At 40.9% G+C, this 27,139-nt stretch overlaps 2 protein-coding genes across 16 annotated transcripts in view; one reads left to right on the forward strand and one right to left on the reverse strand.

The window, feature by feature from the left end:
• The window catches only part of caskin1 (CASK interacting protein 1), a 115,587-nt gene extending 108,575 nt beyond the window's left edge, over positions 1-7,012 (forward strand). For all 11 annotated transcript variants that reach the window (XM_044331377.1, XM_044331382.1, XM_044331378.1 and 8 more), the window contains 2 exons: positions 784-1,306; positions 2,318-7,012. In XM_044331377.1, the coding sequence (XP_044187312.1) occupies positions 784-1,306; positions 2,318-2,414 (620 nt within the window). In that variant the 3' untranslated portion in view covers positions 2,415-7,012. The remainder of the gene's footprint in view (positions 1-783; positions 1,307-2,317) is intronic.
• A 1,806-nt stretch (positions 7,013-8,818) lies between these two features.
• traf7 (TNF receptor-associated factor 7) lies at positions 8,819-25,991 on the reverse strand. Of its 5 annotated transcripts, none has more exons than XM_044331397.1 (22): positions 25,866-25,991; positions 23,862-24,070; positions 23,596-23,648; positions 23,385-23,476; positions 22,976-23,092; positions 22,705-22,797; positions 21,897-21,930; positions 21,505-21,727; positions 21,285-21,419; positions 20,956-21,051; positions 20,676-20,797; positions 19,936-20,009; positions 19,726-19,774; positions 19,227-19,354; positions 18,639-18,721; positions 18,495-18,534; positions 18,254-18,370; positions 17,320-17,442; positions 12,223-12,342; positions 11,933-12,064; positions 11,479-11,598; positions 8,819-11,271 (listed from the first exon to the last, which is right to left on the reverse strand). In XM_044331397.1, exons 3-22 carry the CDS (start codon positions 23,645-23,647, stop codon positions 11,257-11,259), a joined length of 1,965 nt encoding a protein of 654 aa, XP_044187332.1. In that variant the 5' UTR covers position 23,648; positions 23,862-24,070; positions 25,866-25,991; the 3' UTR covers positions 8,819-11,256. The 5 variants fall into 5 exon arrangements, with proteins under 5 accessions (XP_044187332.1, XP_044187333.1, XP_044187330.1 ...); XM_044331398.1 differs by having other exon boundaries at positions 23,385-23,473; positions 23,596-23,653; XM_044331395.1 differs by having other exon boundaries at positions 23,596-23,653.
• Between the last annotated feature and the right edge of the window lie 1,148 nt (positions 25,992-27,139).

The raw sequence follows: 27,139 nt of genomic DNA on the forward strand, positions 1-27,139 counted from the left end.
AGTGAGTTTCAGACTCTCAACAAGCACTTTGTTGAAAGCATACTTTAGCCTTTAAGCTACACAAGCCTGTAAAGGAGTCAGTATGCTCAGAACAAATGACTATGTAAGGCGTGTCGTCTGACCACATCAGAAGATAAATGTGGCTACAGCCATCTGAATGGCCACACAATAGCCAAGTCAGTCATCACTCAAATGGGGATAACAGCGTACACTCACCTTGAAAGTATTATAGTGTTGAACAAGTCCTGACTCTCACCTTTGCATTAAAGTTAGAGAAATGGTGCAGGGGCAAGAGGGTTTCAGACACTGTTCAATGACCTGAAAAGCACTTTGGTTTAAGCGTTTTGATCCCTTTCGTGTCACAGTCATAACCAAGATGACTAAGCTACAACTTATCAGAGCAGGGAACATCTAACAAAGAGGTCATACATACTATAGGATGCAGATATCAGCAAATGTAATACTGCTTTGACATTTTTGAGGAGGTAATCCACTTGAAATCCATAAATCCCATCGGAGGAAGACAGAAAAACTTTTGTTTCAGTTTCATGTAGAAATCCATATTTCCAGGGCAAGATTAAAACAAACTGTTGTCCCCTCACCAACCTCCACACATGAAGCTGTATGTACTTTGTACTTTGATATAAACCAGAAAATGACACAGTAAACCTTGGCCTTTTGAGGCCCCTGGGAGCCAGGAGCTACAGAATGGTTATGTTTGAAGTTATGTGATTTTTGTCAGTAACCCAGCCTTGCTCTTCTCTCTCTCCCCTATGTCTGTAGTGGAAGGAAAGAAGATCCCTCCACCGGTCTCGCCAAAACCGGTTCCCCCACCCACGGCGCCCAAACCGGCCAAGCTCATCCACTCCATGACCAGCCCACCCTCCCCGACCCTGGGCCCTCCTCTGGTCAAGCAGCATACCGCAGTGACCCGACAGACCAGCTCACCCCCCTCCTTCCCCCAGTCCAACACCCCCAGCCCGCCGAATGCCAAGCCGCCGAGCCCGTCTTCCCAAAGCCCGCACACCCCGCAGACCCCCACTACGCCACAGACACCCCAGACACCCCAGACTCCTCAGACTCCTGCAACTCCCAGCCCAACCCCGCCACCTGTCAAGCCTCCTCGCTCCTCCATCGGGGGTGTGTCAGTGGACAGTGGGATGACAGGGGGCGGGGTCATGGCGCCGACTCCTATGTCGACAGACTTTACCGTGGATTCTTTAGTGCATCAGAAGTTGGAGGAGACAAGTGCGTCGCTGGCTGCAGCGCTGCAGGCAGTGGAGGATAAGATACTGCGGCATGAAGAGTAAGGACACACACACACAAACACTGTACACAAATACTCCCATACTCACATTACACACTCAAACATACTCAAAGGCTTCTAGTTTCATGGTGGTAGTGTGATAAGAACTACCAATGACCGAAACCATCCTTGGGAAAAATTTATTTGACGTGTACTTTGACTTTTTAGTTTGACTCATGTCCCATCCGCTAACACGGAGAGGGCGGGACTTATGACCTATACTGCAGCCAGCCACCAGGGGGCCATCGAGATGTTTTGGCTTCAATTTTGGAGAGCTGTCATGACGTCCATATTCATATACAATCAATGAGTTAAACCAATTTATGGAACTAATATTGGATTAATTGGCTAGAAAGCTACTGCTGATAAAATCTGTGTCAAAATAATTGGTTGCCGGCTAGAAATTTCCAAGCGGTAAATAGATTTTAAACTTTAATTTAAAACGATCTTACTATTTTTTTATTATATTTTTATTGATTTTGCATTTTTGGGAGAAAACACCAAGACACAAGACACATTCTTTGTATGCTTGCATACTTCGCTAATAAACAGATTATGATTCTGAAAAGAGAAGCCTGCTTCTGTCTACCGTTATAGAGACAATGAGTTCGACTAGTTCACGGCGCTAATGTTAGCTTAATAAGCTAGCTAGCTACAGCTGATAACATCTGCCGAGGATGAGAAGCCTGCTACCTCTGTCTGGATCAAGAAGATTGCTTTAAAAATAAATAAGAATTTTAATTGGTAATTCTTCCTCTGTTATAATTGTAAACTGCATATGTGAAGAGAATGTAAAGCTTTACAGGCGTAGCAACAGTTAGGAGTGAAAGCTCAGTTAGCTCCACCTTTTCATTATTGCTGCCAGCACATACTACAGTGAAACTACAGGCCCAAACGTTTAACGTAAGATTTCAAGTATTTCCCATCAGCTGGTATAACTTGTACTTTTGTGTGTGTGCGTGTGTGTGTGTGTGTGTGTGTGTGTGTGTGTGTGTGTGTGTGTGCATTTAGCTCTGTGGCTGAGCAGAAGACAACAGTCAGCATCCTCGACGATATCGGCAGCATGTTCGATGACCTGGCCGACCAGCTGGACGCCATGTTGGAGTAACCATAGAAACCAGTCAGCATGTCTCCATGGCAACGCTGCACCAGGAGTGACTCAGATGGCACAATGGGCAATATGCCTCTCTAACTATCTCTCCTTCTCTTCATCCTTCTCTCTCTGCCGTGCCCATCCACTTCTCACTCTTCCCGTCTCCGGTGCCGTCCGTCCATCTGTCCATCCATCGCTGCTCTGGAAAACCTCTCTTCTTCTTCTTCTTCTTCTTCTTCTTCTTCTTCTCTTCCTCTCATCTCCTGCCGCTGATGATAAACATGATGGTGGAGCAGTGCCACAGGCCTGGACGGACACGTGGCAGAGAGGGCGCAAGAATGAAGAATGGACATAAAGAGAGAGACGCTTCAAGAGAGAGGGGGGAAAAAAAGGACCAAAAACGACTGATGGGGAGAGAGAGTTAAAACAAAACAAAACAAAAAAAAAATCACAAGATGGAGAGATGAAGAAATGCAACAAAATGGAGGAGACTGCAATCAAAGTGTGGGTCTTTTAAGAACTCCACGTGGACTCTTGAAGCTATCATGGCAAACAAATAACAAACTAAACTAATACTGATTGAAAAACCAACTGTGTAACGAATCATAGTATGGTATGTGTACATTCTAAGCATGGAGAGTTTATATCTACTGAAAAAGTCCTGCATTAGCACAGTAATATATAATATACCGATAAATATGAATCTCTAGCTCTTTGGTTTGATGTCTTGGTTCTGTGTGGAATGGTGACCTCTGGTGTTGTGACGATGTAAATGACTTGGTGGAAAATTTTATCTGTGACCAAAACGAGACTATTCAGCTCCTGAGGTGTGTGTGTGTGTGTGTGTGTGTATGTATGTGTGTGTGTGTGTGTGTGTGTGTGAGAGAGAGAGAGAGAGAGAGAGAGTGACAGGTGTGTGTATGTGAGCATCAGGTTAGTGAATTGTTGGAATTTCAGGAATCAAATTCAGTTTCCTGGCTGCATCCTCATCGTCATCCTCAACACACACACACACACGCATGCACGCGCTCACACTCACACGCACACACACGCACACACACACACAGGAGAAGCACAATGACCCATGCAGCCAGCTTGCACACACACACGGGAGCCTGCACAATATACATTTAAATGAGAGAAGGGGAGGGAGGGAGGAAACTGCAATAAGGCTACAGCAGGTTTTGGAAAGCAGATGTTAGGTCTCGGGGGTAAAGTTGGCACTATAGAAAATTTGGAGAAGGGATTTCAGGATGCGGTTAAAGGGATTTGGGTTGAATGCCTGCAAGGTTTAAGCAAGGGAGAGGCAATAGAGTTGGCCAGTTTTTCAGGAGGAAGAGTCTTGGGGGTTAAAGGTCAGATTGGGCTTGGCTGCTCCAAACTCCCTCACATAGTGCACCACAGTCAGAGCCATGTGTTTCAAATCATTCCTGATACCTGCTGTTGCTTAAAATAGTAGCAACAAACAAAACTGACAAACTTTTTAATAGTCAACAGGAGAAAATTCAACAACTTCAGTTTGCTATTATAGAAACCAATTTGGTCCAAGTACTTTCAAGAACACTTTCAAGTAGGGATGCATTGCAACTTTTTCCTCCTCCGATCCAGATCCCCACAGTGCCTCTAAAAAGCGTTCACTCTCCTTAGACGTTTTCCTGTTGTATTATTTTGCAAAGCAAAATAAAAGCAGATTTTAATTGGTTTTTTAACACTGATCAACAGAAACAGAGCGTTTAATGTCAAAGTGAGAAAAGATCTAAATGATAGAAATATATCAAATGTAAATCCCTTTTTTGTGTTTGCACATTTTAACAGCCTAAATCATGACTCAGATGGTTTTAGTAGTCACATAATTTGAGATCAGAGTTAAGTGGAGATCACCAGTGTGTAGTCAAGGGGTTTCAGTTGATTGTAGTATTAATATGTCTGTGTCATGACGTGAAGACAAAGGAACACTGAAAGGTGACTGAAAGGCACAAGTCTGAGGATGGATACAAGAATATTTCCATCATGAGGAGATGGAAAGAGTATAATACAGTTGTAAATCTGTGTAGAGCTGGCTAAGTGTGATTTCCATTTCTCAAGGATTGATTTAACTGAACTTTAAATTTGTCTTTTATCCATCCCAACTTGTGCTTTTCAATGATGATTTTATGGAGTTAATTGGAATGTTCTTTTGTCTTCATGGTGGAGGTTTTACCACAATATAATAAAATTGAGACACACCAGAAGTTAGACCTGTACAGCTGTATTTAAGATTAAGATTAATTCTTTATTGTCATTTCTCAGCACTCACATACATTGAAATGAAAAGTATCCTCCACTGATCTACCGTGCCGCCCCATTTATACCACAACCAACTGAAACCTGTTGACAACACACAGGTGATCTCCATTTAACTAATTATGAGACTTCTAAAACCAACTGGCTGCACCAGTCCAATTCAAGTGTGTCATATTAAAGTGTGGGAATACTTATGCAAACAAGTTATTTATATTTTTTATATTCACATCACTTAGAAATCTGTTTTCAGTCTGTTGATCAGTGTCAAAAAAATCCACATTAAACTTTGATTCAAAATTCAAGAAGTTCAAAGTTCAAATTATGAAAGTGTCCAAGGAAGGTTGAATACTGTTTATATGCGCTGTACACTACACTGCATGGAATCATTTTTATGTAAGGTAACATGAGTTGGGAGCCTGCCTTGAATGAATGAATGTAATTGATCATGGAAATTTGATAACATTGGTGAAATAACTGTATTTAATGTGGATTGTTTACATGTGTCTGATACCTGAGGTCAGTGATGATAGTGATACTGCATCCCTACTTGTAAGACCCTGTTATAGTGTATCAATTTACACGTCCCTGATTTATTTTTCTCCAGTTTTAAAAAAAAAAATGTACGAGAGGATTGAAACCCTTCCTGACACCTCAGTGGACATCCCTATCTCTCATGTCCCACACTCTCCCAACCACCCACCCCGTGTTGCCATGACAATCTACATCATCATCCCCACCATCCCCACTGGCATCTCCATGGTTACTACACAGTGTGTTGCCATGACAGTGTGTTCATGGGATAAAAAAAAAAAAAAAAAAAAAGTGTTAAGATGGAGCGAGAGGCGGCAGAGATCTGTGGAGCTGAATGGTTTGTTTCAGTGTTAAAGAGGTACTCCGGTTTTAGTATTGTTGTTCCAGAAAGCTGTGAAAGTCACTTGAGCCTACACTTCCCATAATGCAACTCAGTGGTGTCTTTTGTTAGGCTCTCCCTGCCTGGTAAACACACATCTTTCAAACTCCATGAGCCCAGTTTGTAACACAGGCTTTCTAATATAAATTCAGTCTGCAAGCTCAAGCTAAAATAACCCTGATGACATCACTATGACATCACCAGGGTTATTTTTTCAGACTTGACAGAGCCACAGAAGACACAACTGTTTTTGAAAGGCTGAGTGGTACTAACCCAGACTAGTAAACTGATCCATATGTGTAAAATATGCGGAGTGCCCCTTTAAGTTCCTAAAACCAACCAGAAACTGCATCCAGCCAAAGCAAATCTAGGTTTCTCAGTCCCATAGCAGCCACACTCCTTATATAAACAATTAAGAATTCAGAGAATAGTTGTGGTATTTAAATTATGAATCACATAGAGATTATATATATGGATATTTGCAAAAATAAAAAATGAAAAAGTGTATTTATGATGTGTGTGTCATCCTGAAGACTATTTTTCAAAGTTAACAGATCTAATCTGAGTGTTGAATCAGTTTGCTTCTCCATGCTTAAGTGGTCCGAGCTGATGAATCATTGTAGGATACCATGTCGGGACATTTCCAGGAAGCATTTTGTTTATTTGTGTCCAGGTGTGGCAGTGTGTATAATACAAGCAATTCTTGTTGTTCAGTTTTTATTATTTTTGTATTATTTTAAATGCAATGTTGTTTTTCCTTTAAAACATGTGCCTTGCTTTGTGATTTTTTGGTCTGACTACAATACAGTAGATGGGTATGAACAATATATGGGGATCTCTCTTCTTCTTCTGTTTTTCTTTGTTATTTGATGTGTCATCATTAAAATGACGCGGCCCCACCCTCACCTCCCCCCACTGTCACCGATGACGTGTGATATTTGACACATAAGATCATCAGACCTGAAGAAAAACCAACGTGACATCATTTCCACCACTTGTTTGAAACACAAAATCTCCAATTAGCAGCTAACTTTAGCAACTTAACATGATGTGTTCACATGCAAAAATGTACGAGAGGAACATCTGGATCTCCCAAGTCAGCGGCTGTATTCAAGTGCTATTTGTCAGAATATTAAAAGGATGGTTTTACATTTCTTGCTGAGAGTCAGATGAGGAGTGATATCAATCTTCTCATCTAACTCTCAGGAAGAAAAGGACAATTTCCCAAAATATCAAACCATTACTATAAATTGCAGATTCACAAAAAACAGACCTGTAATGAACACTAATCAGTGAATTGTCAGTTATGATTATAGGTCCAGATGTGTAGTAAATGTGTAGGTGTATATTTGCGTTTTCTAACATCAGACTGACATAAATCTTGATTTTTCTGCTTTAGTGAGCAGATCAAATTCAATTATGCTAGAAAATCAGGTGCCAAAAACCTGATGTTTACGTGTGAAATTTCCAGGCAGATGTTATTTTTTTCTATTTATTCTGTAGCATATAAATGCAGGGTAACCTAACTTCAACTCATCCTCCCGCCCTCACAGCTGCAGTTTACAGACGTTCTTGCTTTTTAAAACAGGCCCATGTCGTTAAAAATAACATTTTACCTTTTCCTTCCTCGGGTCTCGTTCTGGTCATCTCTCATGTTGTTATTTTGAAGTGTGTTTGGGCATGGGGGGGTTGGGGTCAGACTACAACGGTGAAATACTGATGACTAAACGGTGAAAAAACACAGATGGTCGAATATGTTGTGGAGCAAGAGTACTGTTCATTTTCTTTCTTAACTAAAGAAAAAGTGGAGCTGTTTCAATTTGATTTTCCGCCTGTGCTTATCTGAACAGATGCTGGACTGGTGTCTCCTCTGCTCTGCAGTGACTGTATGCGAGTGCTTGAGAGGCCGAGTGTGTGTCATGTGTTGCTCTGCTATTGACTGTATGAAACCGGTGTGTGTGTTTGAGTGTGTGTGTGTGTGTGTGTTGTAGTGACTGGACAGTGGTGTGCTTGCAGTGACTGCATCTTATGGCCATCTGCTCTGAATAAATAAATGTTCTATACAAACCCTCCGTCCTCAGGCTCTCTTTGTGTTGTGAACTTTGTATTTTCAGGGTCTTCCTCCAGGGGGCAGCACATGACTGTATCAATAATGTATTTGTAAGTCTTTTAAAGTCCCTTCACATCCCTGTTCCTCTCACACAGGTGCTTTCTAAATTATTTTTGGCTAATTAGATCTCAGGACATGTCCAAAGGTGTTTAATAAAAGGAATAGTTGAGCATTTTGGGAAATACTTATTTGAGCTGAGTAGATTGATACCTCACTTCATGTTTGTATAGTAAATATAAAACCACCATCAGAAGCTGATTAGCTTAGCTTAGTATAAAGACTGGAAGCAAAGTACTGAAATCTACCTGCCAGCACCTCAAAAGCTCACTAATTATTTGTCACTATTAGTTGTATCCTGCATATTGACCCCTGTCTACTTGACACCGTTCGTGTGATTTTTCCAGTTTTATTTGGGCACTTTATTACATTTACCTTATTTGAAGAGCTAATTACACAGCAATTAACCAGAAAAAGGCTAAGTTAGAGAGACATTTGAAAAATTGAATTATGTTTTTTCTGCTTTCCTGTTGTGTTTCTCATCTCGCCTTCGGTTTATCTCAGGTGGGTCATGAGGCCTCGGTTGGGAACCACTGCAATAGTGGTCACAGCCACAAATGAGCTGTGATACCAACCTACTGAGTAACCTAAGATATTAAGCAATTTATATAAACAATATCACAAATACACAGATTTTCATGTAACGTTTCATATGCTTGACCAAATGAACTCAAGGTCCAATTACGCTCTTTTTCTCATAGTCTTCATCAATGAGTGGAGATGGATCAATTCTCATGTGAATTATGAAACTTGTGATAACAGGTGTTTGTTCATATATGGGGGTTGCGATTATAATCCCTGTTTTTGTTCAAGACTGGTTCAAGACCAGCATTTTAAGTGAATGATGAAGAACCATAAGATGCAATTGAAAAAAGTAGTGAGTGGACCTTGACATTTAGCTTTTTTCATCAAAAAACTACTTTCAAGGTCAAGAAAAAACTTTCAAGCTCAGTTTCTTTATGCTATCTAACATTAGTGCCTTGTGTGAACAGCTGTTTTACGCAAATAGAAATATGATGTGAACTGTGGCTCCAGTTTCATGGTTAAAATAAACAGTTCTCAAAGTGTACAACAGTTTTATTGATCAATGATCAACTCAGGCTTACATGATTACAAGTATACAAGAAATCACTGACCAGTGAAGACACTCGTCCCCTCCTCTACCTTTCTTACCAAGGCTAAGTAGTGGCCAGATCTGCATTAAAATGAAAGCAAAATACTTCTGAACATCTGTAAAAATCAGTCTAAATTTGCTGTGGGTGTACATGATCTCATTAACTTAAAATCTACCCTCCCAAACATATTTATAAAGTCCGATGTGAGCCAATATAGACATGTTGCTACTGCTACAGACTGATACTTTCAACCCAATATGGGTGCTCAAACATAATTTAGGAAAGCAGGAGTTCACTTAAGCTCATGGCACTTTCTCTGCTTTGTCCTCTGGGAGTTTTGAGGTTAATTACACTTGCCTGCCTTCACATCCTACTGAGGGATAAATCCATCGAGTGTTACAGACACGACAGAGCTCATGAAACAACAATCAGTGTTAATCTGTGTTACGTTCATTTTGACCGGTTGAAGTTAAGAGATCAGGGAGGGCGGAGAAGAAAGAGACAATCTGCCACATCATCATTACAGCCTCCTTACTTTTCATCCACACATATGGCACTCATTGAAACACACGCACTACACAATAACAGAAACATCCATGCACGCAAACTGTCTTCCTCTCTCCCTGTCCCTCTCTGTTATGTAGGCCAGTGTGAGTCATTCTCATGGGCACATGTCCAGGCTGTTATTTTACACAACTATACAACAGTTGGGTGGCTCTGAATACAGCTCTATCATGGCACTAATATAAAACTCAGGAAATCTATAGATCTGTCATTTTGTTTAAAGTCTTCACTTTGTAAAATGTCTTGTAAAGGCTGGTTTCACAGAGCTGAACTGAGCTGATAAACACAATAGACAACGAGGAAGAAAATGTGTTTAAACCTGCTAATGTGTGCACTTTTTTCAGTCTTTCAGAAGAGGAGTGCCATTTTACAAACGCTGTAAAGAAACAAACACGCTTCCACCAGACATCGTCTGTTTAAAAACTCCACATGTACTAGTACAGCTACTCAGCCGATGTATCAGCAGTAGTAGCTGGTCTCAGAGTGAAGCCAACATTTCATTTTCAGGTTTCATCCTTCGATATTTAGTTTCTCATTTGTACCACTTCATGTAAAATGCACTTTGACATGCAGATGCAGATCTACACTGTTTAACATGAAGGCAGAATTTAGTTCATTGTTGTAACTGAGTTCATTCACAGCCTTAATGTCCCAGTTCAACACTACATACTGTCAGTAGCAGTAACCAAAAAAAAACAAACAATAAACATACCTAACCATTTTGTAATTACAAAAGCTAATAAAATGTGTGTGCAGACAAATGTAATTCCTTTTGTGACATTGGTACACTATTACAAGTTATATTCAAAAAAGAAAAATGTTTTCTGCCACAGATTTAATAATTAAATCCTTAAAGTAATTGAAAATGTATTTGCGAGCAGCTCGTCTGTTTCCTCTGAGCGCTGCTATACAGCAGCAGCCCACTCACACATCAACCGTTATCTTCTGCATTCTGACTTTTAAGTGCATATTTTACTTTGTCACTTTTAAAGTGCGAACACGCTACACACTACTATTTATATAGTGTGGAATTGGGACACAGCTTGCTGATGTAACTTTAAGCAGCTGACCTCTGGCCAGCATGTGGAAGCGAGAGGGAGTTTTTGTGGAGGAGTCAATGAAGTGTGACATAAAATAAATATCAATTTGACAAATGTTGAAATATGTTTTAAATCATTTTCATTCAACTAAACTCTACTCCAGTGTTGTGGTTCTGCTGCGTTCTGTCTTTTCTCTCAAGAGGAAATAGCTTTCGAACATAAACACTTATGTCAGTACGCTGTCAGTCCATGTATGTGAAACCAGCCCTAAGACGTATTTTAACAGTATGCATTAGGCATCATCAGTACAGTTCTTAAGTGGCAGGTGGGTCCGCAGGAAGCAGGCAGGACCATCATCAGTCCGCAAAAACTCTAACAACCATAATCCTCTCTGCTTCCTGCTCTGATTACAGGGATGCAGCGTCCAGTCAATTGTGGTTTGGCGCAGTGCGTTGATCGGTGCAACCGTAAGGCAGCTTGTCTTGTTTTGCCCCATAATGCACCGCTGATGAGGTCACCGGGGACCTCGGGTTTGACCCCTCTGACCCCGATGATCGGGTCGAGGTGTCGAAGGATTTGTTTTAAGTTTGAAAAGCAAACACTTAGTAAAACAGTTTTCGATGCAGCTTGATCCTGAAGTGGCGGTAATTATTGGTCTGTGGCCGTAAATTCACAATCAAAGAACGGAGAAATCGTGTGAAAAGGTTCACGTCTGTAGGGTCTGTCTGTCACAAAAAGATGTGAAGTTGACTGGACTCCTGCAGAGTTTGCTGTTTGTTTAGCATGTCCACACCTGAGAGAGAGAAAAACAGAGAAATTACAAGAAGATCCAACAAAGCATTAATGTGTAACTGCAGATTATAACAGGCAGATAAAAACATGATTTTTTTAAAGTTATTTCAAAGTAGTTTCATTCTGATAGAGGGATGGTAAAACTGAACAGACAACAGAACAGAGGGAGTGACAGATGCAGGTGTAGGTGGAGCAGATGGTGTCGTACCTTGACGGTGCTGTCCACGGCTCCGGAGAAGAGGCGACCTCTGGACACAGCCAGAGCCGTCACACTGCCCTGGTGTCTCAGCAGAGTCTGGGTACAGATCATGTTGTCCATGCTCCACACCTACAAAAAAACACACACAATCTCATTTAAACTTCACCACATATACACACACTTAACTTATTCTCTCTCCTCTCAGTATGTTTTCCATCATATTAGAATCACATGACAGTTGATGTTTGATGAGCTCAGCCGACACTCAACTTCAACTGTGTCGTTTTTACACTTTGACAGCTTAATGTTACTTGATTACACTACCTGCCCTGTTACTAATAATGGAAGATTTATACGTGGCTTGTTAAATATATATTATGATTGAAGTATATTTCATCGTTCCACACTTACATGAGGCAATCACACACACACACACACACACACACACACACTCTGTCCTCACCCTGAGTGAGCGGTCATAGGAGGCGCTGAACACTTTGGTCTGGTCAGGGGTGGAGATGACAGCAAGAGCATAAACTGTTCCCACATGACCGGTCAGGGTCCGCACCTGCTCTTTAGACTCAATATCCCACACCTAAGGAGGAGACACACATACCTTCATCATCATCATCAATATTATGACACCAAGAGTTGAGACACTGTGGTCTTATTCATGAGGCAGGAATGAAGAGGAAAAAAAAAGTGAGATGGAGATTTTTTTTTTTTTTTTTAAAGTTTGTGTGTGTCGCTTACATGAATGAGGTTCTCATAGGTGCCACAGACGATGTGGTGGTTGGTGACAGCGATGGAGTAGACGCTGCCCCCACTGGTCTGCAGGACGTGAACACACTCCAGAGAGCGGATGTCCCAAATCTGACAGAAGGGAGAAAGAGAGAGAGAGAGAGAAGAGGGAGTCAGAGAGGGGGGTAAAGAAAGAGACTTTATCAGCAGTGGAAACAGTGAGTCGCTCAACAGCTGCAGGCTGTCAATTTTCATCTCCATGGCAACACACAGTGGAGTGATCACTAGCTTAGCTGGTTAATCTAGCTGGCCAATCACACCGCAGCACTGAAAACAGGCCATGAGATGCAGTAGAGAGACAGAGATACTCCCACACAGGAGGCCACGCTTCACATTTACCAATACACATGACCAGGCACAGCTCATACTGGTGAAACTGGTTAAAGCTATTTGTTTAATTAATCATCTAGTCTATAAATGATAGGAAATAATAACAAATAATCTAATCACAGATTTCTTTTATTTACAACTATACAGAAACAGAAAAGCAGACAAACCCTCTCATTTGAGAAGCTGTAACCTGAAAACGTTTTCTTAAAGGACTTCAGTGACTCATCTGTTCTTTAAGGTGTTAGCAGGTGGGAGATTATCAAGCCACAACAGACAAAAGTTACTATTAAATCTTTCAAATGTACTTCCTATGCTCTTGTGTTTCTGGCTACTTATCCACCCTCTGAGTTCACAGACAAAAACATTGCATAGTTTCAGAGCGTCTTCATATGCCGTCATTTCCAGTGAAGTCTTTGTTTGTCTTTTTATAACCAGCCCACTGCCCTGTGAGAAAGTTGCTTGGTTCTTTTGTTGTTTTCAATGTTTTTGTGTGTTTGTGTGTTGTGTGATTAGGAACTTTAAATAAAAACTTTAAATAGACTTAACGTGACATGGAGCAACAGTAGCATTCATTTGGAGTCATGTTTCTGCCCACCTGAATGAATGTTAAGTATGAATAATTTATTAGTATTAACTCTCCTTAGCTCTGTTTTGGTCTCCACTAACTATAAATATCCAACTCTTCTGTTGCTTAATGCTCCTATATGTTCACCAGCTACTCACTATCGAAAGCCCCTTTCACACTGGACAAAAAAACCCAGTAACACCCACTAACATCTGGCTTTTGTCTTCAGTGGGAAAGGCTACAATTGGCATTTATTCCCAGGTCAAATGACTCTGCAGTAGTCACGGCTATTTATCGGCTCCAGCTCCAATCAGCAGTGATGTAAACATGACACCCGGGTGGACACGCTGATTTTTGCCCCTTTTCCGGCTGCTCTTTCATGTGCTTCTATCTGTGGGTGTCTGTAAACATATGGTCTCATCCACATGTTTATTTAGGATTAGCATGCTAGGCATCAGCTGTGTGACTTTATATCTGCGCTGTGATGTCTTTCAGAGCACACAAGCACTGTAAACACATCAGTCAACTGCCCAACACAGTGCTGTTAAACAAGAAACACTGCAGCTACACTTTATTTTTATACAGTCGATGGGCTACACACAGCACGGCACAGCTATGCTAACAATGCTAGCCATGCTAACTAGCAGCTAGCCGTGATGTTAAACATGACACACCAGATAAAAAAAACAGAAAGGCAAACTCATTTACTGGCAATATGAAAGGAGTCAATCGCCTATTTTTAGCGGGTTTACTCACATTTAAAAAACCCGCATATATGTGCTAATTTTGGTGTAAAAAGAGTATTAGTCTGCTGTTTTCATGCTAAACAGGAAGTGAGTTTTTAGAGCTTTTTTTTTTTTTTAAACTGAAAACAGCTGCCTGATGTGGCTGAAAATAACACCGATGACAGAAGTGAGAGTGAACCAAGTTTTGCATCACAAAACCAAAACAAAGAGCTGAAAGACGCTAAAACACTTTGCAGAGCTGAGAGGAACTGCAGCGTCATCAGTATGAGCAACACCTCTCACTTTACACATAGTGATTTGATGATTTAGGCAATATAATGTGAAACCATTCTGATTTTTTCAACCATATGTCAAATAAACAAATACTGGTTACAGCTGCGAATGTCTTTATTATCAGTTTAGTCATTTCATTGACTATTTTATTGAGCTATTGCACAACAACAGTGTGAGCATGAAACAGTTAAGCAGGATTTTTGTTGTGTTTCTCTGGAGTGCAATTGTTGGTATGTTGGAATGTAACTGTAACATTCACTGAGCGAAATGGTGCCAATTTTTTTATATGCAATATACTAATATACAATATTCAAACACTGGCAGCCACAGTTTGCAAGTTAGACTTGTCAAACACATAACAGACTCCTAAAAAGACTTAAATTTCTTACATTTCACAGAAGAAATGAGTGCAGAGAGACTTTTCTAAACACTGACTAAACTATATTCATGGACTCAGCAGTCCTCCAGGACCTTTGTTAGTTATTTTAAACTCATTTAATTGCCAAAATGTTCAAAGGGATTTTTTTAACTGATTATTGGCAACATTTGCCATGACAATTTCTGTAGCAAAACATTTTCTAAATGACTTCTCTGGCTAAGTGCTGGCTAGAGACTAACTGCTCCGCTTATAAACATCGTAAAAAAAGAGCACAGCCGACTTTATCTGTGCTTTCATCTCCCTTTCCTCATTCTTCATTCTTCCACAGACGTCCCTCGTTCCCACAACCAGTCCCTCTCTCTTCTTTTCTGTCCTTCCCTTTATCTCCCTACAGCGTCCCTGAGGTTTTCATTAGTGACCAACTGCAGCAAGACAGCCACACACACACACACACACACATACACACACACACACACACACACAGATGCATATACAGGCACACAGAGTACTTTCAACAGTGAGGCAGTGAATAGAGATGACAGTCAGACAGAGACACAAAGCTCTTTTTATATAGAGAGGACAGAACCCAATTACTGGCCACAATATATCCGAATGGCTTTAATTGCACACTACACACACTCACATACACACACACACACACACGCACTACCATAGTCACTACAACAAGGTTTCTTTATAGGAGCACATATTGGCTAAAAAGAATACAAACACTCAAGAGAAGTACTTTAAAAAGTGTTCTGACTGTGCTCATTATTCCCATAAACCACATTGTGATGTATTTTTATGGTCTCTTAGGCAACTCTACATGACCACCAGGCCAGTGCGCACTCTTTCTACCTTCCTCTGACTATTTATTTTTATGTGCCAACTCCAAAATTAACACCAGCCACCTTCCAAATCCCACTCAAATCTGTCGCTGCCAGATAAATACTGCCAAAAACACTTTCAAATCCTCATTCTGCTGAACAAATGATAAACCTGATGAACTGCAGTTTTATGGAGCCCCAAAACTGTCAAACTGTAGTACAGGGTTATCAGACAAGTCAAAAACATAACTGAATACATCAATAAATATTTTTAGAAATATTATTAGCTAAAAAAGCCTTTTATTGTTCATTTTCCTCAAAATATTTCCAATTTCCTAATGCTTATATGTTAATAATTAGTTTGTTTGAGAACGTCTACAAAATATCAGGTATGACACAGAAGCATTGTGTCTGTGAACTTCCAAGTAGTGTTAGCTAGCTAACTTTGTTAGCATTAGCTTACCAGCTAAAATGCTTTAGCTTCTGTTAAAAGAGTTTATACAGTGATGCTAAAGCAGTATGCAGTTTAGAATACGGTTGATAAACATTACATGCACTAGCTAGATTAGTTTTATGATGTAAGTTAGCTGCAGCTAGGTAGCTAGCTGAGATGACTGGTGCTCTGTGCCTTAGCTATCAGTATTTTTAGGTAAGCTAGTCACACAGTCCTCTCAATCACTCCAGTGATGTTACACATGAACACACACATACACACACACCCTAGACCAACTGTTGACCTAGACATATGTGGACATGTCCATATCATTACTATACAAGTGTTAGGAAAACTTAAAATATGGTGAAGAAAATGGAAAATGTTGCTCTAAATAGGAAATAGATAAATGATTAAATGTGTGCCAAGACCTCCAAAATAGAAAAACTAAGGTTTATGCTATACTCTAGTTTAATTATGTGTTAACAGTGTTATTTATTGAAGTATTCAATCATATTTCTGACTTTTCTGATAACCTTTTACTACATTTTGTCAGTTTTGGGGCTACATACATGTGAGTAGGAAAATTCAGGTCACAACAGCATCAGTTACTGTGTTATGCCTAAGCAGGAGAAACAAAACATTTATTTGAACAGTGAGTACAAGACATGGCTGAAATTATTGGTACCCTTACATTTTATTAAAATAATGCAACGTTCACCCTGAACAGTGTTTTATTGTCAATGCATGTCTATGTTTGGTTTTCAGTGGAACTAATAACTGAATTCATGTTTATTCTACAAAGACATTCTAAAATAGCCTGGACAAAATTATTAGTACCATTTAGAAGTTAGAAGAAATAATTGATTTGTAGTGATACTTTAAGGAGATTATTGTGTTTTAATTAGTATCACAGGTGTTTTCAATCTTATAATCACTCACGCAGCCAGTTTAAAAAGGAGAAAATTACTCACTCTGCTGTTTTGTGCCACTGTGTGCATTAGAGCTTTTTAGTAAATCATCAACTCTATGTTTACAGAAGAAAAAAATGAAGCCTTCAAAGAAAAGAACATCACGCCTGCCGCGAAACATGGTGGAGGCTCAGAAACTTGCAGTAGGGAAACGGCACCCATCAAACCTGAGAGAACTGCAGCCGTTTAGTCAAGAAGAGTGAGCCGAACTACCAGTGGAGAAGTGGAGAAACCTTATTCAGAGTTACAGAAAGTGCTTGACTGCAGTTATTGCTTCCAAAGGCTGTGCTATAAAATATTAAGTTAAGGGTACCAATAGTTTTGGCCATGACATTTTCATTTGTTTCATTATTTTAAATAATATGTTAATTTGTAAATAAAAGCAAAGTTTCAGTTATATTCAATGTGAAATAAAGAAAGATGGATACCATATACTTCTGTCAGTTTCAACTTCATACAGAGAAAATTTAGTTCTACCAATATTTTCAGCCACGTCTGTATGTACACTTCTTATATCTCTCTCACCTTGATGGTCTGATAGGAGCCGCTGTACAGGTGGTTCTGCGAGGCGACCAGTGCTCTAACCCAGTGATTCAGACCAGTCAGCTCCTTCTTCAGCTTCAGCTCCGTACCCACGATGTCCCAAACCTACACATACATACAAGATTCATGGATATAATGAGAACTGAAACTAAAAAAAACTTTGCTGACTTCAAACGTCATATGCTTCAAGCAGCATAGTACTGATTATAATTAGTGCGTTCACTGTCTTTTTAAATATTGGACACATAAACTTGCAATAAGTCATCAACATCAACGGACCACACCAGAAACTGGAACGAGAAGCTCATTTTTTAACTAGTATACACACACACGAAAGTATGCGCACGCACAGACACACACACACACACACACACGGAGACACACACACACATGGAGACAGAGTACACTGAGCAGAGATGGGGTGGATAACAGATGCGGTGAAAACAGTAAAGTGCATGATGTCACTGAGCTGAAATAGAAAAAAGCTGTGAGATGAGAGGAGGCAGAATAGAGTTGAGTAAGAAAGGAAAGTCCCTATGTAAGAGCACTGACATCACGCACACACACACACACACACGTACACATTCATCCCCTCCTCCTCTCTCGTTCCTATGTAACCATGGCAACAAAGACAAGGCTACAGCCATCGCTCCATAGTGTTCTCCTCTCCAGTCCGCGTCTCCTCGTTGAGCCACATTTTTACACTCTCTCTGAGTGAAAAGCCATCTTGCAGGTCACTACTTAGCAAATACAGTTACACTCCTGACTTTAGCAATTCTGTGGATATAGAAATAGATTTCTCTCTGTAGATACTTACATTTATATATACACACATTTACAGATATCAGCACTGAAGCCTGTGCAGAAAGTTTTAAAACAACATAAACTGAGTGATCCTACGTGAGCGTAGCTGTACCTTAATGGCCTTGAGGGAGCCGCTGAACAACATGTTGTGGGAGGAGACCAGTGTACATACAGGGTTGTCATGGGCACGGATCGTATTGACTTTCTGCAGGGTCTGGATGTCCCACACCTACACAGGATGCAGCACAAACAAGACACAAACACAATTTTTACAGCGTTTGCGAACAAATGAAACTTGGAATTGTGAAAGTTCACCCTTACAACGAGGACATGAGGAGGTGAATGATACTTACGATGATGGTGCAGTCTGCAGAGCCACTATATAGGCGGTTTCTATGGAAACAAACAAAAAGAAAAAGATATGGCTGAGTCACGCTTTGTGGAAGGGCTAGTCGTTCTCAGCTGACATGTTTATGTGAAGGTGTGAGTTGGATTACCCCTGGATGCACAGCGCCAGTACGATACCATCATGACCCTCCAGGGTTTTCTGACACTTGTAGGTGGTGCAGGTGTCCCACACCTGAGGGGACAAGAGGAGATGCAGAGAAAAAGCTGAAAACCTGCACAAATGTATAGGTATATTTGTGTTTGTACATCTTCAGGGCTCATTCTGAAGCTATTTTTCACTTTTAAAGCTTTATAACGCTTGTGAAGTCTTCTAACACTAACGTTAGCGTTTCTTTAGATTTAAAACAAATCTATAATTCTAGATACAAAACAGGGTTGTGGGTGGACGTTATTAGATTCTCTCTGGAAGAGGGTGGGTGAAGGCCACATTTAGACCCAAAATAGCACTGCGTCAAAAAAGAAAAAAAAAGAAAAGACCACAAGGGGTTGTGTGGTGTGGGTGTGTTGCTTCATGTATGGGGGAGAAGATGAAATGCAGGAAAGTCCAGTCTGACTAATACGTCCATGAGTTTGAAGGCCTTCCACTCAACAGTCAACAGTGGGTGTCAACAAGGATGAACAAGGATGCTGCCGGCCTTAAGTCCTGTGTGCATACTGTATGTGTGAGTTGGTGTTACCTTGATTGTCTTATCTGAGGATCCAGAGAAGAGCAGGTCTCCAGTGGAGTAGACACACAGACACCAGACGGGACCCTGGTGGCCAACAAAAGTCCCCTTACACTTGAAGATCTGCTGGGGGTCGTACGCTACACACAGACACAGAGAGGGGAAAGACTGAATATGCTTTTTTTTTTTCACTGGAAACTGAACGAGAGTAGAGTGTAAATGACAGTGAAATATTTAAGGAAGGAGGAAGAAGGAAGAAACAGACAGAGGTTGGTGAAAGATGGTGCGTGGGAGCAAGATAAAGAAAGCTAGAATTTGCATTTCAAAATCAAAAAAAAAAAAAAAAAAAAAAAAAAAAAAACTTTAGAGATTAAATCATTCAAAACTTGACATGCTCCAGTTCTCGGGAAAAGGGTTTCACAAATGCTTTCCTCTACAGAGAGAGGTGAAAAGTAATGACAAGAGAAAGGAAGACAGGCAGGCAGACACAAAAATAAGCCGAGATATTTACAGCCCAGGATTCCCATGTTGAGCCTGGCGTTGATATGGGACAACTCATCCTGCAGAAACACACACAATAGATTTGGGGATTTGTTCTTTTATAATAACCAGTCCGATCATTTTTTTTGCGGGCTACCTAATTCAAACTTTTATTCTCATATTTATACACACAGATGCACTCGTACACGTGTGTCTGTCTCTTTTAAAAGTGCGCACTTACGTTAAGCATGGACGCGTCTCTACGGAATTCCATCAGGTCCTCGCTCAGTTTACTCTGGTTCTCATCCAACACATCTGAAATACACACGGGCACAAACATGAAACAACAACAACAACAACACAGTCAGGCTGCTGTATTCCAGCTGGGAGGCCCATTAGGGTTATGAAACTTTCTCCTGTCAATATTTCCTGTCAATATTTCTCCATCAGCAGCCATGTGGTCCTGAGCTCTTCTTATAAGTGCGGTGGAGTGCAGGAATGAGATGTGATCTGATCAGGTTCTTTCCCTGCCAAGACCGATACTCAAGCTCAAGGTATCATCTGATCCTAATCCAATACCAATCCAATACCAGCGCTCTTTCCTTCCAAAATGTAAAATCCTTTAAACCTCTGTGTTGAAGTGGTTGAGATATATGACAGCTGCTGTAAGGCTGTAACTACAGCTCATATCTACTACAAGTATAAGTCATTAAAAGGCATTTATTGTGAAACACATGCAGGAAGTAACTGCGGTAGCATGTGACTATGAATGTGACTTTGTTTCACAGATGCTGCTTTGTTTGATATTTGGGTAAAGTGAACCAAAACCAGAAGTATAAAAAGAAAAAATTATATTACAAAAAAAGGAGAAGCAGGCGTAACCTGTTCCAAACAGAAACCTGTGTAGGTAACAAGACACTAATAGTTGGCTCATTTGGTGGAATAAGCAGGTAAAACTGAATAATGTCTTTCACTACTTACCGAATTTGAGCTCAAGGTTTTTCTCTAGTTGATCTAATTTCTCAGATAGTTTGCCTAACATGGAGCGCAGGAAAGCAATATCTTGGTCCTTCTGGGCCAGAGTCAGCTGCATCTCATGGAACCTAACACATACAGGTAGATCAGAGACAAGGGGTTAACCAACAGAAACAAATCAGCTGAACACATATTTAGATATTTGATCACATACAGTTATCTTGAATTTGTGTTTACGATCAACAGCTTCACTTGTGATGTGTACAGTTGTAGTAGGTCTGCTCACCTGTCATCAGTCTGCTGCAGAAACTCCTTCAACCCTTCAAATTTACACACCTCCAGGTGTGTTTCATACGTGTCCTGGTTACCGATGAACGTGCAGCTGTCAGGGAGGAGAGCCAGATTAATAGAAGGTAAAGGAGTGTGTTATACATGAATAGAAGACTGAGACTGACTTCACAAACAAAGAGACAAAAACAGTGACTGCAAATGAGCAAGAGATGGAATACAAACAATATGTGTGTGTGTGTGTGTGTGTGTGTGTGTGTGTATGAAATGTAGATACAATAAAGACAAAGCAAAATAATCTGTCAACATGTGTGTTTTAGGACTCACCCATATTTAGAGTGGGGACACTTGATGTGCTCACATTCTTTGAGGTGAGCCTCCAGGTTCATGGTGAGCAGCGGGGGGCAGGAGGGGTTGTTGGGGCATCGGACTGGCCTGTAGTCACAACTGGCCTCATGTTCTCTGCAGAGACACAGTGAGTTGGGGTGAGGAGAGGAGAAGCAGTGGAAATACAACATTAAATCTGATCCTTATCTTTACTCCTTACTTGCGTGTGGACAGTTTGATGGTGAACGGGCAGCCCAGTGGATCCACCTCGTACGCTCCTGGCTTCCCAGCCACCGTGGCGGGGGAAGCTCCGGCTGCGCCTGCACTGCTGGCTGTGGCCCTGCAGCCGTATTTACAGTGAACAAACAGCTCTCCGATCTGCTCGGCAACCGCAATGTTGTTCACCACAACCGTTAGCTTAGCCGCATCCACTGGGCACTTGTCTGTGAGGAGTAAAACATTAATACGAGGTTATAATACAACTACAGCCCTAGCTCTGACACATCTAGATGGAACGTTGACATTATAAATGTCATTAGTGCCAGCTGACAAGTACAAATGTGCACCTATACATTGAACCATTACTTTCACACACACTGTGTTAAGTCTCACCTGAAGTCAAGGCACATCGTCTACAGAAGGTGTGCTGAGGACAGAAGACAAACAGGTGGGATGAAATTTTATGTCCACATATTTTATTTGTTCTTATTATATTAAGTTTTAACACCACTGACTGTTCGCTAAGTCCTGCACCCTTTAGTTACTGTTGCTACGCCTGTCAAACATTTCATTCTCACATAGCACATATGCAGTTTACAGTGAACAATGGCTTTATATGAATTCTTCTCATTTTTTGGAAATCATAGGTCCTTAAATTTAGATAAAAGTAGACATTTCTGATTGCTGAAATGACAACTGTTGATGGCAGATCTTATCAGCTGTAGCTAGCTAGCTAATTATCCTGAGCTCCATTAGCTCCATGAGTTGGTTTGAAAACAAATTAGAAACTAGTTAGCTGGACATGCTAAATTTGCTGCTTACATCAGAGCACAAAACGGACATGATACACACTGCTTCAACATGTTGAGAAATCCAAGGCTGCAGTGCCTAGTTACGGTTGCTAAGCTATGACTGGGTAATTACTGTTCGGGGGGAGGGGTTTAGCAAAATGTCAATTATAATCTGCCTATGATGGATCATCAAATGTAGCCTATCGAGGGGAATTTCACATATTTCTGAAATGGGAGACAAATTTCAATGCACTAATTGTTCATATAAAACCTTTATAAAAATGTTTTTTTTTAAATATATGCATGAGCAGAGTTTGAAATAAAGACAGAAGACAGAAGACAGAAGGCAGAGAGATAGAATGAAGGTGGACAGATGGAGGAGCGGGTGGAGAGGACAGAAGTAAACTTACCCCACATGTGGTGATGACGGGGTCCTTGAAGACGTTACAGCACAGCTGGCAGCACAGTTTTACTGACGGCTGTTCAGCAAACACCTGGGGCTCCTACACACAATCACACACACCGATTCCTTCGTTTACTCAGTTTGTGGTGTGGTCTCAGCAACAAAACTATCTTATAACTGTGTTTTTATATGTTTAAGTGTTTGTGTATGTGCATGTATTTATGAATGCATATGTTTGCTGCTCTATATGTACTGTATGTTACTGCCGGGTGTCATACCGTGTCTTCTTCCTCTTCATGCAGAGAGAAAGTGGAGCGCAGAGACATGTTGGACTCCGAATGGAGAGATCGGACTGAGATGGCTGAGTCTGACCTCCGAGGAGTACCAATCGGAGGCTGAGGGGAGAAGGAGGAAGCAGTGGAGAGAAGTCATAGCCTATTCATACATCAATAGGTAAGACATCCGGATGTGTGGGATCTTGTGCACAAGTTTAATTTTACCCACCCTTACTCTTAAATTATACATTCAATGTGTATTTTTTGCCCCAGGCTCCACAAAAAAACATCAGCTTTAGTAAGCTTTATTAGAAATGTTTTTTCTTATATTTATTAGATTGGGTTGGAAAGCAAATGTAAACAAGTGTGTGTGTGTGTGTGTGTGTGTGTGTGTGTGTGTGTGTGTGCGTACCATTCCATCGTCGTCATCTCGGGGGGAGTAGGTTAGAGTGCTGGAGGAGGAAGGAGTTCTTCTATGCTGCTTGTAGGTGCTGGACCCTTCTGCTAAAAACATATGACGGCAAATTCACAAAACATAATGCCAGAATAATGGAGATAACTTCAGGGACAACCAAACATATAAAAAATGAACATATATTAAGAAAAGATTATTTGTGTGTCACCTTTAGCTCCAGCAGGCACGGCTGAGAAGGCAGGGCCGAACGAGGCCTCCATCCTGTTCTGCCGAGAAGAAAGGAGGGATGGAATGATAAGAAACAATGAGTCAAACAATCAATTATTTTAAACTAAATGAGTAATTACAACAGGAATACGTAATTTAGTATCACTAAACAGGGGAGTATAATTTGCCGTCTGTTTCTTTTAAACAACTGCACACACATATACAAGCTTCATTCTTCTCTCACACTGAACCACTAGTGTCTCTCACCCCGCTGCTGGAGTCTGCTTTGGGGGAGGAGGCGGGGTGGGGGGGGGGGAGATGGAGGAGCTGCTGTGGCGGCTGCTGCTGCTGCTGCTGCTGCTGCTGCTGCTGCTCCTCTGGAGTATCAGTTGTAGTGAGACGTCTTACCGCTGCTTATAACCCAAAGCACACACACATGCACGAGGACACACTAGCAGCTAGTGAGCCTGCTAGGCCTGGGAAGAGGAGGTGTGCAGAGAGGTGAGGAGGAACGAAGAGAGAGGGAGAAGAAGTATGCTGTGAGATACACTGCGAAAATAATAATAAGGCTGCTGATATTCCTCTGAGCAGCACTGCAAGAGCCTGACAGAAATAAGGATAAATATATAATGCTAGCCATAAGCTGGCTTTATTTTTTTTTACCACAGAGACAGAGAAAAAGCACGCAACCACATTCACCCAGGAAAAGTTGGCCACAGTACAGCTTAAAGCTATATATGATAAGAGGAAGAGAGAAATAAGTGCATCATGGAACTTGTACAGTGGAGTTACTGTTGTGGAGTGGATGTTTGACCCACTTTACTGGCTTCAGGCACAACAACATAATCAAACATAATGATTCCACTTCAATCTTTAGAGCAAAGAAGACTGTTTTCAGTATGGTTTAGTTTGTTCCATTGGATTGTTTTCTACATTGAAGTTGTTTTAGAAAAGCATTCAGTAATTAACAGCTGAATATAAGAAGTTCAAAGTTCAGTCTGTCAGTCAGTGAGTATTTTACTGCTTAAAAACAAATATTTCATTAGATCTGGACAACATATACACCAATATTAATGCTAGGATGAAACTGGACATTGTCTGTCCAGGATTTTATCATAGTATCATGATATCAGCTGTATCATGTTCTTAAAACTGCATTAGTTCTCTCCAAGAAGTTCTGTGTAGACTTGTCATGATGTTGCTTTTACTATTTCACAATATAACAGGAATGCAAGTGACATATTTACATACATAAGTACACCACAATTACTAGATAAAAATCGAAGCACAAAGTCAGTCAGCAGGAACAGCTGAAAAGAGGAAGTTCGACATGGCAGAAGTAACAAGTTGCATATGTTAATTTTAAATCCAACATGCACAGCAATGTACTGATGATTTTTACTCCTCCTACCCAAGTTATAGTGATCCTCTTGAGACAGATAAACAGCTGAGGCAGCAGGAAATATACTGTACACAACAGCTGTCTGACTGAAGGCAGCACCGACCCCCCAACTCTCATCAACACTTTAATGACGGACACTGAAAAGTGACCCAGCATCTGCAAACCCTCAAACACACCGGGGAAGACTGCGCGGGAGGGGGGGGGATAGAGAGGGGGGAGGCAGAGAGGGAGGGGGGGCAGAGAGGGTGGGAGGCAGAGATGGGGAGAGGAATGGAGGGGAGGGAGGCAGAGAGGGGAGGGAGCGACACCGAGACAAAGGCAAGAGGGAGAAGTGACAGCCAAAAAGCAGTGACCCGGACAACTAGATACTGATGTAAACAGAAAGGTATGCAGGCTGTCAGCTCATATGGTAATAGGCTGCAGAATCTGCCAGTGAAACTATCCAGGACCTCTAATCCGCTCCAACCAGCGTCACTGTCTCTTTTCAGGAGATTCCCGTAAAGGGAAGACAGAAAAGGGGGGCGGAACACACACACAAAGTTGACTACTGACAGCCAGCTAGCTAAATGTTCAAACACCACAGATATGAGTATAACAATTTTACGTGTGTTAGCTTCTATAAACGATAGTTTACACAGTAGTTTCTTATCAACCGTCATTTCTATAAGCAACCGTTTAAAACTGCGATAATTAGCCAGCTAAAGTGGCTTGTTTGCTAGCTTAAGTTAGCCACTGTTACATTTTTCTATTAGCAATCACTGCTGCTAACGGTCTTCGACAAGTTCTACTAACCGCCAACGGAAAATGTGCGCTGTTTCGTAGTCAGTAAGACTTTTTCAAAATCGTTTGGTTTTAGTTTGCGGACTTACCATTATTTTTGCTACAGCGCAGCTCAAAGTCTGCAGACGGATTCCTAAATCTTCTCTCTCGCTGTTTCACATACACACAGCTCTAAAGCTGCGGTGTGACCTGGGACATGTAGTAGAGTGCGCGCCGCTTTCCGTTTTAGTGCAGGTCCTCTTCTCCACTGTCGGACTCCGCTACCCACAACCCACTTCGCAGGAGCTGCCATTGGGCTCGCTGCTGTCAGTAAATTCCGCAAACCAACTGCAAAGCGCATCATTCCCAAATATATCCACCGTCGCTCCGGTTTCGCATCGTTATTGGTTCTCGCAGAGACCGAGCCATCATGCGACAGACACCATCACGTTTTACGATGAGTACACGTGCACGGTGGTGTGATCGAGAGGGAGCACTACTGCATGCCAGAAATAAAGATGTAGAGAGATACTGACCAACAACACAGTGCATCTGTAAAATACTGTACTATGCAACTGCATGCATGGGTAACATAACAATAATAATATCAAAAGAGAAATGGAAATCTAAAAGGTGCTTTACAACAGACACATGATGCTATTAAGGATGGTAACAGTAAAACATAGTGGATAAACTATGCCATATACAGTACCTGCACCAGACCAACTAGATTACCTATGTTGCCATTTTCACAGTAAATCCATTGCAAATGTTACAGTGTCCCTCAAATTGAAACACTAAACGATGACAATATACATAGACAGATCACACTGTAATATGATTATGCACAACTGCAAATTGTAAACTAAATGAACTATATAATTGAAATATTGTATTAGGATCGGAGAGGCCCAACATTATAGTAATGCAAAATTCTATTCATATACTGGATAATTAATTAATAAACAGAACCACAGTCAGGCCGTATAGAAATATATGTAGATGTAATTTAATAAGATTATTTTTGATTGTGGACATCTTGCACTGTATGGGATTAGCATACTTTGTGATTATTATTTGTTCACGTTGCTAGACCAATGCCATCTATATAAATTAATGTGTTTATTGCACTTTGCAAAATTTGCAAACTGTTTTTGACTCTGACTGATTATCCCACACTGTGATCTTTCTGTGGGGGGAAGGCAGCAGTTAGTCAAGTTAAAACAAATTTATTTCTGAAGTGCTTTTAACAGTATTGACAAAAGGCACTTTACTGACCACAAACAAGAAATACAACAAAACTTAGTACTTGGTGAACACACCTTAAATGATATCAACACATGAAGCATATGAGAGGAGTGTGTGAGCATGTGTAAGTATAGAG

Source organism: Thunnus albacares, chromosome 17 (genome assembly GCF_914725855.1).
Source record: "Thunnus albacares chromosome 17, fThuAlb1.1, whole genome shotgun sequence".
Taxonomy (NCBI): Eukaryota; Metazoa; Chordata; class Actinopteri; order Scombriformes; family Scombridae; genus Thunnus; species Thunnus albacares.

What these genes read in the sequence shown, in the direction of transcription:
- traf7 (XM_044331393.1), bottom strand. An exon ending in CTGCAGACTGCACCATCATC is followed by an intron (nt 18,371 to 18,494) that starts GTAAGTATCATT and finishes CATCCTGTGTAG; the next exon opens with GTGTGGGACATCCAGACCCT. An exon ending in CCTATGACCGCTCACTCAGG is followed by an intron (nt 11,599 to 11,932) that starts GTGAGGACAGAG and finishes GTTTTTTTGTAG; the next exon opens with GTGTGGAGCATGGACAACAT.